The sequence below is a fragment of the Chaetodon auriga genome, chromosome 18 (genome assembly GCF_051107435.1).
Source record: "Chaetodon auriga isolate fChaAug3 chromosome 18, fChaAug3.hap1, whole genome shotgun sequence".
Taxonomy (NCBI): domain Eukaryota; kingdom Metazoa; phylum Chordata; class Actinopteri; order Chaetodontiformes; family Chaetodontidae; genus Chaetodon; species Chaetodon auriga.
The window spans coordinates 9,263,073-9,278,213 of NC_135091.1; the positions used below are offsets into that span (position 1 = coordinate 9,263,073).

At 44.2% G+C, this 15,141-nt stretch overlaps 1 protein-coding gene across 6 annotated transcripts in view; it reads left to right on the top strand.

Annotated features, from left to right (window-relative positions):
- Positions 1-15,141, top strand: part of utrn (utrophin) — a 174,964-nt gene that overhangs the window by 30,630 nt on the left and 129,193 nt on the right. For all 6 annotated transcript variants that reach the window (XM_076756295.1, XM_076756296.1, XM_076756294.1 and 3 more), the window contains 23 exons: positions 74-255; positions 2,090-2,240; positions 2,535-2,654; positions 2,983-3,084; positions 3,521-3,628; positions 3,786-3,965; positions 4,121-4,278; positions 4,383-4,506; positions 4,600-4,687; positions 5,448-5,692; positions 6,316-6,484; positions 7,667-7,794; positions 9,386-9,523; positions 9,633-9,746; positions 9,993-10,148; positions 10,301-10,471; positions 10,593-10,784; positions 11,412-11,546; positions 12,758-12,907; positions 13,476-13,637; positions 14,040-14,171; positions 14,583-14,756; positions 14,975-15,130. In XM_076756295.1, the coding sequence (XP_076612410.1) occupies positions 74-255; positions 2,090-2,240; positions 2,535-2,654; positions 2,983-3,084; positions 3,521-3,628; positions 3,786-3,965; positions 4,121-4,278; positions 4,383-4,506; positions 4,600-4,687; positions 5,448-5,692; positions 6,316-6,484; positions 7,667-7,794; positions 9,386-9,523; positions 9,633-9,746; positions 9,993-10,148; positions 10,301-10,471; positions 10,593-10,784; positions 11,412-11,546; positions 12,758-12,907; positions 13,476-13,637; positions 14,040-14,171; positions 14,583-14,756; positions 14,975-15,130 (3,435 nt within the window). The remainder of the gene's footprint in view (positions 1-73; positions 256-2,089; positions 2,241-2,534; positions 2,655-2,982; positions 3,085-3,520; positions 3,629-3,785; positions 3,966-4,120; positions 4,279-4,382; positions 4,507-4,599; positions 4,688-5,447; positions 5,693-6,315; positions 6,485-7,666; positions 7,795-9,385; positions 9,524-9,632; positions 9,747-9,992; positions 10,149-10,300; positions 10,472-10,592; positions 10,785-11,411; positions 11,547-12,757; positions 12,908-13,475; positions 13,638-14,039; positions 14,172-14,582; positions 14,757-14,974; positions 15,131-15,141) is intronic.

Consider the following 15,141-nt stretch of genomic DNA (forward strand, 5'->3'; position numbering starts at 1 on the left):
TGTTTCAGTCAGAAAATCAGACATTTTCATTACATCTTCGATCACAACTGTTTTCCTCCTCCTCCCACGAAAGGCCTTTATGATGGAGCTGACGGCGCACCAGAGCAGTGTGGGTAATGTGCTCCAAGCGGGCAACCAGCTGATTGCCCAGGGCAACCTGACCGAAGAGGAGGAAGACGAAATCCGGGAGCAGATGACCCTCCTCAACTCCCGCTGGGAGAGCCTCCGAGTGGCCAGCATGGACCGCCAGGCCAGGTTGAGGCACATACATCCACACCAGCTTTAGTGTTGTGTTGCAATAACCTTTGCTGTTGTTGTTTGTAGCGGAATTGACATTAAAATAAAGTAAAGAAATAAAGACATAAAACTCAAAAATCTAGTTTCTTACAGTGTAGTACCCAGTGCCAGCACATCATGAGCCACAAATTGGCTAGCGAAGGTCATTTTCTCTCAGTGTCAGTGTTGACCTCAGATCTTTATGAGTTTTTCCTGTGAAGCATGTTCAAGGCTGCAAGCTGTGTGAAGGTGACACCTGATAAGCCTTGAGCACTCCAAGGTCTTAACTAGGGCTGTCGGTTAAGGGTGAGTCAGGGTGGCTCAATAGCGCGGTATGCGGTATTATTGCACCACCCCCCTTTCATTTTTTATCTATCTATTTAGCAAATTTGTTTAATTACTAAATTACATAACTCATTGCAATATTTCCTCTGAAACTTGGTGCCTACACATTAAAAAGTTATAAAAAAAGACATGACAATTTTATAACACTTTTTAGTTTGTTGAATGTCGATCAAACGGCGGTAATGGTAGCAGTACAGATGCATTACAGACAGGCTACACGTTGTTTCTCCTTCAACTGATTGAACTTTAAATAACTTAAATTGTAATTGTCAAACAAAAAAGAATTCAGCAGACTTTAGGGCTGAATCTTAAAGTGCAAATAACAGCATCTTACTGAAATGAAAAACAAGTGCCCGTTTTTTTAAGACACTAAATGAGATGTACTAGGCACTAGACAACTTTAAAAAAAACAAAACAAATATTCACCTTGAGCCTATAAAGAAAATAGCCTATGACTTATACATGGGTCATGTCCTTGTTGCGCGCGAGGAAAACCAGCATATTCACCTTATGTGGTTTCAGAGAGGATCGGAGGGGGGTAACAATATTTCCAGCTCCACTGAAAACTCTCTCCGACGGTGCGCTCGTTGCGCAAATGCACATGTACTTGCGGGCGATTTTAGAGAGGAGAGGAAATCTACCCTGGTTGTCGCGCCACCATGCGAGTGGGTCTGCATTGGAGTCGATGGGGTCCTCCTGGAGGTAGCGAGTGAGTTCGGTGTTGGCTCAAACTCTCTTGGGTATGGTTGCAGAGGTGGTTGTCCGTGGCTTCAGCAGGTCTCCAAGGGTTTTCTTTTTAGCCGCTGGTGGCACCGCTGTTTGCGCCGAGGACTCCTGTTGTGCAGCAGCTTACGCACTGGCACCGCTCCCTCCGTCCTCCGTGTCTAATATTTCCTCAATCAGCGCACACTTTGTCTCCTCCGTGTCATCATCAAAACATTTGGTTTCGGTACAAGCGCAACTGCCATGTCTCCCGCTCAACGTGAGGTGTGGTCAGGTCAGATCGGGTCAGGTGCGGTGGTGACGGTGGCCCACCATGCACCGCGGCGGGCTTCCTAGTATCGCGGTCATTCATTTTTGCTGTTACCGCGACAGCCCTAGTCTTAACAAGTCTGCCGTTCAATCTGTGTTATCAAGGTTTATGATGCTTTCAACACACACACACACACACACACACACCCACAAAACAGCACAGTTGTTCATAAATCGTGTTTGCGGTGTCCACCGGAGCATTTGTCGACCCTGACTTTAAACTAAATGTGCTAGTGCGTGCCATGACTCATCCGTGGAGTCTGTACACAGTATTCAGTCATTCAGGTGTTTGTGCTACAGCGTGGCAGCTACATAACCAACTGAACAGGCAGTGTCACCTTAAAGTTTATTATCAGCTGATAGCTTTGTTCCTGCCTGCCTTGACATGCCCACCTCACTGTCCCCATGTCCTTCCTTTCTCCCTCTTCCTGTCCAGGCTCCACGAAGTCCTGATGGATCTTCAGCAGCAGCAACTGCAGCAGCTTTCTGATTGGCTGACACAGACAGAGGAGCGAATCAGGAAGATAGAGACAGAGCCGACAGCTAAAGACCTGGAGCTCTACAAAGAACACATAGAGCAGCACAAAGTAAACACAATTTCACATTCAGACGTTTTATGTCAAAGTACTTATCATGCTTGAATCTTGTCATGCTCGTTTCTCATGTTTAGCCACGCTGATGTGACACTCATTTAAGTAGTTGTCACAGTCTCACTGCACTGCTCCTGTCCTAAAACTGCAGGTTTTGTGATTGGGTTGTCACATGTTTGATCCTGCAGCGTCTGCCTGGTGTCACTATAAGTCTGCCCAGCCTCTCCACCAGCTCTGTTAATGGGTAATATGGGGCCGTGCTGAATTCACTGTTTGCCTTTCCCTGTTCAGGAGCTTCAGAACGACCTGGAGGCGGAGCAGGTGAAGGTGAACTCTTTAACACACATGGTGGTTGTGGTGGACGAGAACAGCGGCGAGAGTGCCACAGCTGCCCTGGAGGAGCAACTACAAGTAAGCTGCCAGCCTGATACTATTTGCAAATTAGTTTCGCTAATATCCTTTGTCAGCCTTCAGTAGATGCAATACATTATGGCTGTTTAGGAAAAGATGGTACATGTGCGCATGTGCTAATACATAAATTATTTAAGTATGTGTGCTGTAGTGGAACATGTCTGTAAAGATTTTCTTCATAACAATGAACCGTGCCGTACTTGATTACACATATTTTTGGACATAGAGATCCAATTGACGTGAATTAAAACTTTTCCTCTGCTTTACATTGCGTTTGTGAGAACATCCATGTTTGTATTGATTTTGTCGCCTCTATCCTGCATTCAAGTCTTTGGGTGAGCGCTGGGCTGCTGTGTGTCGCTGGACAGAGGAGAGGTGGCACAAGCTGCAGGAAGTCTTCATGGTGTGGCAGCAGCTTCTGTCGGACCAGGTAGGACATTTACTGTGCCGTCCCTCCTACACATACATGCACATTGTTGCGTCCCTCGTAAATAAATAATCAGTAATAGTGGATCAGCTGAGTGTTCTTCAGTACTGCAGAGTGTCCAGTCCTTCACTCCATGAACTTAATTCCTCTCAGCGCACAGTAAATCTTTCTGTCTGTCAAATCCACAATTTTTAGTTTAACAGAAACTTTCACATTGAAACAAGGTGTTCTTCATCCTGCAGTTTTTATGTAACGCTGCCCACACTGTTTGTTGGAGTTGGAAATGTGTCTGATTTGAATTTAGGTATTGATCTGGTTGCTGAATGCAGAACTTAAAATGTTTCACCTCGGTTAACTAAGCTGCAGGACACAGAGACTCTGTTTGTAGTGTTTGCTGTGCTGTTTAAGTTGATGTTTTTTCCCCCCACCTCTTCTGTAGAGTTTGTTTAGAACGTGGTTGGAAGAAAAAGAAGAGGCCTTGAGTGAAGTACAGACCAGCAACTTTAAGGACCCAAGTGAAATGAATACTAATGTGCGCCGATTAGCAGTAAGTAGTCTGCCAGCCTTTGTAGTTGGCATGCTACCGAGGCAGATACTTTGACGGCTAATTACCTTTAATTTGAGAATAAAGTGTGTGTAATAAGGTTTCCGTGTTTAGTGTTGCCTTTTGATTTTTCTCTTTTTTTTGTCTTTCAATCCTGTAGATTTTAAAGGAAGACATGGAAAAGAAGAGGATTACTCTGGACCAGCTCTCTGACGCAGGACAGGATGTGATATCACTACTGCGGAGCCCTGAGGCGGGAGCCAAGATCGAGGCAGACACCGATGAGCTGGCACATAGATGGGACAACCTGGTGCAGAAACTGGAGGACTGCTCCTTCCAGGTGTCTGTTTTTTGCCCATTCTTTGCAATGTTACTTTATTCAGAAAGGATTTTGTCTTCCTGCCTACTGTATTTAAGATTTACTGTATTTAAGAGCTGTCACAGTGTTCGTTTGCGTTTAGTTGACTGTCCCATTCTCATTGCTGCTCTGCCAAGGTAATGGAAGCTGTGACAGATGCTGGGATGACTCAGGTGGAAGAGCAGGTTGTTGTAGATACAGTTTCTGTAGCTGCATCCATCACTGACCAGGAGTTGGCACCACCTGCTCCCCCTAAGAAACGACTGGTGGAGACAGATGCAGAAGTCATACGAACGTAAGAACTGGGACACACACGGACAGACTGTACCTTTCTTACCAGAAAAGTGTAAGAATAAATGATATGCAAACACACACCAATGCACACATTGTGTTCTGCAGGTTTGAAAATAAACTTTCTGGCCTCCTGAGCTGGATTAAAACATGGAAGACGTCCACTCAGGCGCTGGCCTCCACACACCCAGAGAGCACACCTGACACGCCACAGCTGCAGGAGAAACTAAAGGTAAACCTGCTGGCCTTAAAGCAAACAGTTTCAACTTAGACCACGTGTTTTTAGAAAATCACACCTTAAATATGTGTTGACCAATCACTGCAGAGTTTGGAGTTGGACCTCACAGCAAAGGAAGCCACGGTTAGTCAAATGGTCCAGGAGGGACGGGGCTTGATGGACCAGCTGGAGAGAGGTATGAGGAAAAGAGGAGGCTGTTCTTGCTCATTGACACTGAAATGATGCATTATTACACTCAATAAAACAAATCATTATTCTAAACAAATCCACCCAAGTTTTGTCAAACACAATCCACCAAAGTGAGCTCAGATATTGGCTCATATTTATCGTTTCTCAGAGGCTTGTTACTACTGACTTAAACAGAAATCTTCCATTTCTCTTTTAAGTAGTGTTCGTCTTACAAGATTTTACTGCCTTTCCACAGCTGCTTGGTATTTTCTGGGTATTTACAAGCCCAAATTTTTTTTTATTGTCATTAGGGTTTAAATGCCAGTAAGCGGAATGTGTGTTTGTATATATGTGTGTGTGTGTGTGTGTGTGTGTGTGTCGTGTTCACAGAGTGGTAAAATCTGTCAGCCTGCAGGGTTGCTGGCTTCATATAACTGCTCAATGAAATGAAGAGGCACTCAGGATTTTTATGTGTTTACACTGTTCTGGAGGCAGTGAGGTGTAGTGGAGCAGCGCTGCTAAGTTGGGGTAGATTTGTTAAACACCAAACTTTCCATTGAACTCTCCCCTCGTTTCTGTTGTTCTCTCATCCGTATTGTCTGTTTTCCAATTTTTTATCCACTGGTGCTTTTACTCTCGACAGGGTCTTAGAAAAACTAACAACACAGACTGTGAACGGAAAGACTGTAAATGATGAGTCTACTTGATTATTCGTGAAGTGCGTTTCACACGAGCCTTCGTTGTCTGTTGTCTGTCTGTCTCTGTAGAGGGAGCGTGTGTGGACTCGGTGAGGGCCGACATAGATCTTATCCAAACTGAGTGGGATGTTTGCGCGAGGGAGCTGCAGGCGGCCAGTGAGCGAGTTCACACTCAGAACCGGGTCAGAGCGGTGTCTGCAGAGCTGGCAGACCTGGACCAAGCCTTGGAGCAACAGGACCGTTGGCTGGACTTGACCTCAGCTGTAGAGAAGTGCGACGAGGCCGAGCTCAGAAGCCTGAGTGGAGAGTGTCAGGTAAGAGTTATCATCTCTGTCCACACTCACCCTGATCTGAATTTCACTCCTACCCATTGCTCATGCAGATGCAGTTTTTCCAAAAATATTTCAGTTTACACAGCAGAGATTAAACACTTTATAAGACATAGATCAAAACGACCATGAGGGCAAAATAGAGGTGCAGTAAATAGAAAAGAGCACAACAGATAAAACCCTTAGTGGTGTTTCCTGAAGTGTGCATTTAAAAATTCACTTTGAGCAGGGAAGAAAAGCCTGTAACCTGTGAATTTCTCTCCAGACGTATTGTTGCAGTGTTTGTTGCAGGTTTCTGTTATTTTTATACAGAAAAAAAGAAAGAAATTCTTTAAGATTATGTTGATTGCATTTAATGGCACAGTATAAATAAAATACAAACAAAATGAACTGACAGAAGTCAGTATAATGTTCAAGAAAAACACGAATATATCTTGAGCCATGTTTCTAAGATTTCTCTTCCTGTGTGAATGTACAGAAACAACAGTTTCCTCTGTAGAATCATCCTTGAAAAATTCTCCGCTTTGAGGAATTTTCAGAACACACATATGATAATGCTTTATTTCATGCAAATGAATGAACTTTCATCTTCCTCATGTTTTCTCCAGTCCCGACTCGTCCAGGTCACTGCCTTGGGTCCACAATTGGAGCAGCTTTCTGCAGAGGCGAGGTCACTGGGAGCCGTGCCCTCTCTGAAAGACAACATGGTGGTTGTATCAGCTCATCACTCCTCCACACTGCAGCAGCTACAGAACAGAGAGCAGGAGGTCAACAAAGGTACTTTTGCTCAGCGATATCAGAATAATTTGCAAAATCATTGCAGAGGAAACTTGCCCCAAAAGTCTGAGCAGATTCCTTGGCATTAACAGTACCATATGCTTTTTACGGGAACTGACAGCCTTGAGGCATCCTTCGATTTCAGAGAGCTGCAGGACAGGAGATTTAAACCTTCCTTAAAACAAAGACCCATTTCTCCCTCGTCGCTCTTGGCTCAAAGCTTTCAGGTTTACAGACCGAAAGAGTGATAGCTGAGATCAGCAGAGCTCGGTCCCACAGGGGTTTTATAAATTTGACATCAGCTTTTATAACAATCCTTGGCCAGACACAAGTAATAGATGATGCCCTTATATGGCCTCCAAAAGCTCACAGATGCGTGCATGTGTATACGTGAGCGATTGAGTGTGAGATCAGATCTCTCTGCCAGCTCCATCTACCTGAGGACATGACTTGGATGTGGAGCAGTGGTGAAAATCAGTCACCGTTTTACCTCTGGAATTTACGCACACTCCTCTTGGCCAAAAACAAGTCTGTAAAGGGAAACTTGAATGCTCTTCTCCACTCCTGACCATAGGTGTGTGCGTGTGTGTCTTCTCGGGCTTTTATGACAGTGAGGATTTGGATGAGAGCCAAAGAAAACCATTTTGTTTCTGCTTGAGGGCAGTACGCCTCTTGCTGGGCCCCCCCCCCTTCCCACTTACTCTCCATCTCTGCTCTTTGTGTGCATAGACATAGCCAGGTTATGTAAGGATTAAATCACCTGTTAATTAAAACGAGAAGAGAAGGAGAGGAGAAGAGGAGCCGGAGCAGAAAGAAATGAACCCTTTCAATGAAAGTGAGGTTCAAGTTGTCACAAATGGGCACTGTTTTAGTTCATGTTCAACTGGAGTAGATAACAAGTTAGTGGTTTTTTTTTTCTTTGTAATTCATCCGGCATGATTGACATTCATGAGTCTGTTAGAAGAGCACAGCTCAATTTACTTTGCAACGCTGGCTGTCAAACATATGTTCTGCATGGAAGACACACACACATACACAGACGGGGAAATCCCAAACCAGCTTACTGCCCCCTTGTGGTTGAAAACCTCCTGCTGAAGTCCAGGTGCAAAATCTTTGACACCATGTAATGTTTATTCTCCTCCATTCTCCACACATCTCCCTCACCTCTTTGTCCTCTTCCAGCTTTGGCCAGTCTTGAGGCCGACCAGATGGTACCAAACCCAGTGGAGGGCCTAGAGGCCAGGCTGGCCACTCTGAGAGAAGGAGTGGTAGACAACCCTACCGCTGAGGGGGCGGTGGAGCGGGCACAGGTGAGCAGTGCGTCATCTTGGTAAATTAAATCAATGCTTGTCTGTGAAAATCAGGAGTGAAAACCACAAACTTTCCACCAAACCTCATTTAAACCGCACTGTAAGGTACACATATCCTGGTAACTACCAGATGGACAGATAACCAGGAACCAAAAGCTCTGAGGTGGAGGTTACCACACAAAGTATCATCACAAAGGCTCATTAATTATGTAGAATTTCATAAAGCATATTGTTCTTTAATTCCCATTTTCTCACATATTTTGTGTTACTATGTTTTGTAGCTGTCTATTGTGGTTGGCCAAGACCCCCCCACCCCCCACCCCCCTGAGAGATTTTCAATCTGAATAAGGCAGTCCTGCATAAAGAGTCAAATAAACAACAAAATATAGTGAAAACAATAGACACAGCTGCACGCTCATATCTGTTTAAAGAATGATATGTTAGTTATTTTGAGTTGTTGTGGTTTGTCTGCAGACCGTAGATGATAATGCCCTGTGACCTCTAAGCTTGAAGGATTTCATTCTTAACAGTCACTTTGTTTGTGTCTGTGTCTCTGTGCTTGTACGTATATCAGGGTGAGTGTTAATCTCTGTCTGCTGTCAGTTTGTCTTTTCCAGCACACAATAGGCCCCTTTATCAACCAGTCACTTCCCTCTGCTCTCTATCAAACCCCTGTGTAGGAGGAAAAGAGTGTGTCTGTGTGTGTGTTTTGGTATGTAGTTCTGTGATGTATGTGTTGTTGTGTTTTGTGTGTTGTTACTGTGTGTGTGTGTGTCTCTCCTCCTCCATCCTTCAGTGGAATGCGGCTCAGTCCGAGCCCTTGTTATCGTGTCAGATAGGGCATGGTGCCGGGGAGGGGGCGGCGGCTTGGCACATTCTGGGCAGCGTGCCCATGTGTGCAGCATGGAGCTCCAAACAGCTCGGTGTGGAGCTGTTCAACCAGTTAGTCAGCCTGACAGCCACCATGTTCAGTCCCACGACGGCTTCTCTGAGTGCTATGAGCCTAATGACAGAATGAGTGGCTCGGTTTTGTTTCGTCATGTTTAAATGGATTCATCTTTCGCTGTGCACAAGTGTGACTTTCTTATGAAATTGTTAATTAATCATAAAAAGGTGGCAGCAATTTAATCACCCGTGTGTCAGCCTGTGTCTGAGGGAGTACAAGGTTGTAACAACATAATATTTCCCCTGTTCAGACACTTTTATTCGTGCCACATCGTTGTCACATCCCAGCACATGCTGCACTTTATGTATGGGGATTTTTGTTATTACATAATTAAAGCGAGTAGCGCTGTGTAGCAGTGTTTTGAGGAGGGAGCCCCAGAGTACACCAGTGATATGATGCCAATTTTCTGCTGAGAGTTTACACTATTTCACTGATTGACAGTACCAAAACAAATTTGTTATGCCAGTACCAGTTTCCAAGTTGTTAGTAGCATTCATGTCAACATCCAAGTTGTAATTAGAAGTGGGAAGCTATATTTTCTCATGACAAATTCCTGTACAGGCAATGAGAGCTTCTGTGGTTGCTCATTACGCTCACACACTGCTTGGACATGTCATTTTGAGCCTAAACTCTTGTTCACCACAGGGCCTGTGTCTGGAGATTGAGCAAACGCAGCAAGCCTCCGATCCTACAGAACTGCAAAGATGGAGTCAGCTCTCCTCCAAGGCACGTGAGGAGCTGTCCACACTGCAGTGCATCCTGGGTAGCATGAAAGACAATCAGGTAGAGTGACTTTAATCACTTATGTAGAAAGCCTATGAGTGTAAATACTGTAACCGTTTAGAATATCAATGTTGTTAATTGAATGTTTTCAATGCATTGGTTTAATTAGGTGCGTTTGGTGGAAGTGGAACGTTGGTTGGATGCGGTTCAGGAGCTGTTGTCCCGTGATGCCACGGGATTGGGCGACAAGGAGAGTCTACAGGAAGAGCTTAACCAGTGCAAGGTTAGAGGACAATGCAAAAAATCAGAACACTGGGTGTTACACTGTTGACAGATTTTGACATTGTACAGATAGACATCATGACTTCATTACTTAAAAGTTACTCTTTATTTTGTTTATGTGAAGAATCATCGGACAGTATAGATTTAGCATTTTTCACCTGACCTGAATTGATAATTACTGAAATGGATTTTAACCTCTGCAAACTTTTATTCTTTATCTTTCTTTCTTTTGCTGTCTGCCATCAAGGAGTATGTGAATGAGATGGAGTCAGTGGAAGGTTCATTGAAGCAGATGGGAGAGAATGTGAGCGCTGTTCAGGCAGCTGCAGTCCCAGGACTGGCCAAGTGGGGCCAAGATAAGTTGGGTGTGTGCCGGGACAGATGGGACTCGCTCAGCAAGCAGGTGACGGAAAGCTTTTCTCTATTTGCATTATGTCCTGCAATTTATTTACGAAAAGAAAGAGTTTGTGTATGTGTGCCTGTGCGCGTTCTCATACTTTACAGCGTGATTTGTTTGTTTCATTTATAAACCTGATGTCAAATGCTTCCCTCCAGCTGCTGAGCCATCAGGAGCGTGTGGCAGAGAGTCGGGAGCGGCAGGTCAATCTGAGGAAGGACTTGGCGGAGATGCAGGAGTGGATGGCCCAGGTCGATGAGGAGTTTCTCATGAGGGACTTTGAATATAAAAGTCCTGAGGAGCTGGAAGCGTCGCTGGAAGAGATGAAGGTGAGAATGGAGGCGTGGATATAACCTACGAGGAGCGCTTACACAAAGCGGGTTTGACTGTTGTGTGCTTTGTATGTGTGTGGGTCTAACTCATCCTCTTACCTGTCCTCACCTCTCACAGAGAGCTAAAGAGGATGTGCTGCAGAAGGAGGTGAAGGTAAAGATCCTGAAAGACAGCATCAACTTGCTGGTGTCCACAACATCGCCCCCCGGTGGAGGCAGTGGACAGGAGCTGACCTCTGAGCTCGAGGGTGTGCTAGCCAACTACCACAAGCTCTGTGACCGCTTCAAGAGCAAGTGTCACACTCTGGAGGTAACGTGTGAAGGATGAAGTTTTGAATAAAAGTATGGGTTGTCAAATGAACTGTACGGGCTTTAGTTACAAAGAAGAAGCACCTGGTCATAGTGAATTTAAGTCCAAGGCTGAAGTCTTTTTCTGGTATAAAAAGCTGCTGTCATATTTGCATGAATATAATTCATAATTTAATGCATGAATGGCCCAATTTGTCAGTCAACTTCCAACTCCCGTGGTTCGGTAATGGAATGACGTGTGGTTTTATGCGATGTGGCATTTCCTGGCCTCTTTTTGTTAATTTTCATGCGAAGTACGAGAAAAGCTGGAAGGGCATTGGTAATTCTGATTTTCAGAGCTAATCTGCGAGTGTAATGTCATAGACTGAGGCGCTGTTTTTGATTATCATCCCCCAGACTCTGCAGGGTAAAGGTCAGACACATCACTGAGTTGTGCTTATGCTCATACATACTTTTTGCCTGAAGTCCATTAGTCACCATCCCGTTTGTCTTCAGAGTTTTGCAGTTTAATTTGAGTTTACTTGAGCAGTTTTTTTTTTTTGTTTCTCTGGTTGTACACAACTGTTTTTAAATGTTTTTGACTCTGTGTGTTTGTGTGTGTGTGTGTGTGTTGGGGTATGCTCTGTAGGAGGTTTGGTCCTGTTGGATGGAGTTGCTTCAGTACCTCGACATGGAGCAGAGTTGGCTCAACACTCTGGAGGAGAAAGTTCAAGCGTCTGACAACCTACCAGAGAGCACTGAAGCCGTCAGTGAAGCTCTGGAGGTACACACACACACACACACACACGCAAGATTCATGTTTTGTGGAACATTCATATTTGTCTTATTTACCCACAGTCAAAATGATCATGGATGCCTTTCTATGCGTGTATGTGTTTCTTGACATGTCATGCCAAACACTGAGCCCATCCCACTTGTGATTAGAAAGCATGGCTGTAAGTCAGACATCAAAAATATAACAAGACATCCTCTGGTAACGTTTCCTGTACCCACATTATAGCTGAAAGCTAAAATTACCTCACCAAACAACTTGATTTCAGACAGCATGTAGACATGTAGAAAAGGTGTCTGTGGAACAGGGTAAGTAGGAAAGACTGTAAATGTCATAAACCAAACCATCCATTTAATGTTCTGTCTCTGTTAATGACCTCATTGTCTTTGACTTTGTCTTCCAAATTTCTCCTGCTTTGTCCGTTGCTATATCTGTAGACTGCCTGCAGCATGGCTGTCAAACTCACTTTAATCACCGTGCTGCTTCTGCAACATTGCATAGCGATGAAGGAAATTGAAGACCCTTCAAGACAGCCCATCTCCTCTTTGTCCTTATATGTTTTTGGCTGTTTTTTGTCTTTCTCCCCCCCCCCCCCCCCCCCCTCACCCATCACCCTTCCCATTCTCCCACTTTCCTAATCAGACTCACCCCTCTGGGGGGCGGTGGCTGTCTCTCTCTCTCTCTCTCTCTCTCTCTGTCTCTCTCTCTCTCCCTGTCCATTACCTCCGGGAAGGAAAAGCACATTTAATGACCCCACGCAAACAGTGACTGTTGGATCCAAACAAGTGCTGTCGCTCAACAAGCTTCTCTCTCACTTGCCTCTCATTTCTCGTTCAGTTATCATCTTTTCCCCTTTTGCCTCCATCTGACACACCCAGCGTAGCAATTTCTGCATCTGCACTCCATCTGTTTGCTCAGCTACTTGGTTCTTTCTCAACCTTTCGCACACATACACATGTGCAGCTTTTCACAAATTCACTGGATTTTCTTTTTCTCTCGGGTGTTCTTTGTTCCTAGATTTGGTCAATTCTTGCTCTTTTTTTGAGAACTGAGAAGCAGTTTTACTTTCTTGAACTGTGTCGCGGCTTTATCAAAGGACTGTTTTGTTGTTGTCTCACTTCCTTTCCTCCCCTTTTTGCTTGATTTTTCTGATTCTTCGCTCATAAATTCAGCCGTATCTCCATCTCTCCGTTCACCACCAGTCTTTGGAGAGTGCGCTTCGCCACCCAGGGGACAACCGGACACAAATCAGAGAGCTGGGTCAGACGCTGATAGACGGGGGCATACTGGACGAACTCATTAGTGAAAAACTAGAGGCCTTCAATTCCCGTTATGACCAGCTCAACCACCAGGTCAGGACCTTGCCTTTGTGTGTGAGTGAATGTGGGCTGCCTGTGTGTGTGTGTGTGTGTGTGTGTGTGTGTGTGTGTGTTTTCTTTGTGTGTTTGGATTTCTTTTTCATTGAATTAAGACCGATGCATTTTCTTTTATTGTTGCAATTTGTTTAATTACAGCCATGCAAATATGACATTGTGTCATATCCATTGGCTTGTCTCCAGTTAGTAGTATTGACAGTTATTTTGATAATGATACTTAGAAATTATTTGTATTTTTTACTATATGTTACACTATAAGACCACACATTAATTTTATTATTTTGTACTCGATACACAGTATATTTATATATCTTAAAACATTTTTTCATCTTGGCATTATCTCAAATCAAGCACAACAGAAAAAGACCTGTTTACGTTCCTGAGTGTAATTGTTAATGACTGAGCATTCCAGCTGTTACATTAAGACTGTTCTATCGACAGTTTTAGGACATAAACTTCCCCCTAGTTGCTTGAATCTGTAATATCAGTATATTGACATCCTTGACAGTGAAGCATTTAAACCCCATGACTTGATGTCCTCCAGGCGGTGAATCGGCAGATCAGCCTTGAGCAGCAGCTGCAGACTCTGAAGGAGAACGAACAGGCGCTCCAAACACTGCAGGAGTCTCTGAGCCAGCTGGATCACACACTCACCTCCTACCTCACTGACCGCATCGACGCCTTCCAGCTCCCACAGGAGGCGCAGGTACACATGTGCACAATGCACACTCTCACACACCCACAGGTAGTTACCAGGCAAGATGTGACACTTGGGGAAACACCAAAACTTGATGGATCTTACTTCACACAGTATCATCTCAATTGTCTGAAGGCTCTGCCTTCATTTGGAAGCCCATGGAACAGTAGTAAAATATTAATATATAGTATTAATATAATATTCCCACAATGACAAGTCAGGTTGTCCACAGATGCTTTGAAAAACTAAGCAGTGTGAGCTGTCTTAGTAACTCTTAAACTTGTGTTACATGTACATAAACACCCTGAAAAGACTCTAATGAATGCATAAACATGGTGGGTGGAAGAGGCTCTGTCTATATGAGTGAACATATACTGATGGTGCCTGTATTCACTTCCATTTTTCCTTCAGACCATCGGGGCAGAGATCGCAGCCCACGAGTTGACGGTAGAAGAGATGAGGAGGAGGAACGTGGCCAACTTGCCTCCCCCCACCACCGATGGCAAAGTTGCACGAGGGGGGACCATGCTGGACCAGCTGCAGGTAACACTGACTCCTACTGGAGAACACGGGGAACTGCAGGAAACTGATGTCAGACTGGTATCTACTGCAGCCAACATAATTAAGACATTGCAATTAATACTAGAAGTACTTATAAATAGTAGCAACGATCGCTCTTCTGTGTAGCATTGATAATAGGAGTCAGACTAATTTTAATGATGGATGATGCCAGAATTTCTTTCATACTTAATTAAGGTTTATCAAGTTGCTTAATAGTGTCTGAAATCCAAGATTCTCATAGAACATTTATTCCTTAGACATTGTTTTTCATGTTTAAAACAGTGAAAAATATACAAAATCATCAATCATGGCAGCATAGTGAGACAAGTGTGTGTGTATCTGTGTTGTGATACAGATTATAACTTAACACATCTCTCCCTTCACCCACTGTAGAGGAAACTGAGGGAGATCTCCACAAAGTACCAGCTGTTCCAGAAGCCAGCTAACTTTGAGCAGCGCATGCTGGACTGTAAGAGGGTCCTGGATGGCGCCAAGGCGGAGCTGCACATTCTGGATGTCAGGGATGTGGACCCAGAAAAAATCCAGTCCCACCTCACTGGTTGCATGGTGAGAGCTACAACCTTCTCAGTCTCTTTTTTACACAAATGGTTAATTTGTTGCTGATTGCATGAACGATCCATATACACATTACAAATGTTCAACAAGGTATGACATTATTTAAGGATACAAATGCAAATTATCTGCCAGTTTAGCCACCTATTCATACAGACACAGAAAGAAAAAATACTCAGTCATAGGTTTATTTTCCCTTTTTTGATTTCTAGAAACTGTACAAGCTACTAAGCGAGGTGAAGCTGGAGGTGGAGACGGTGATAAAGACAGGTCGACAGATTGTGCAGAAACAGCAGACAGAGAACCCCAAGGCCATGGACGACCAGCTCACCGCTCTCAAACTGCTCTACAATGATCTGGGGGCACAGGTAAGTTTATT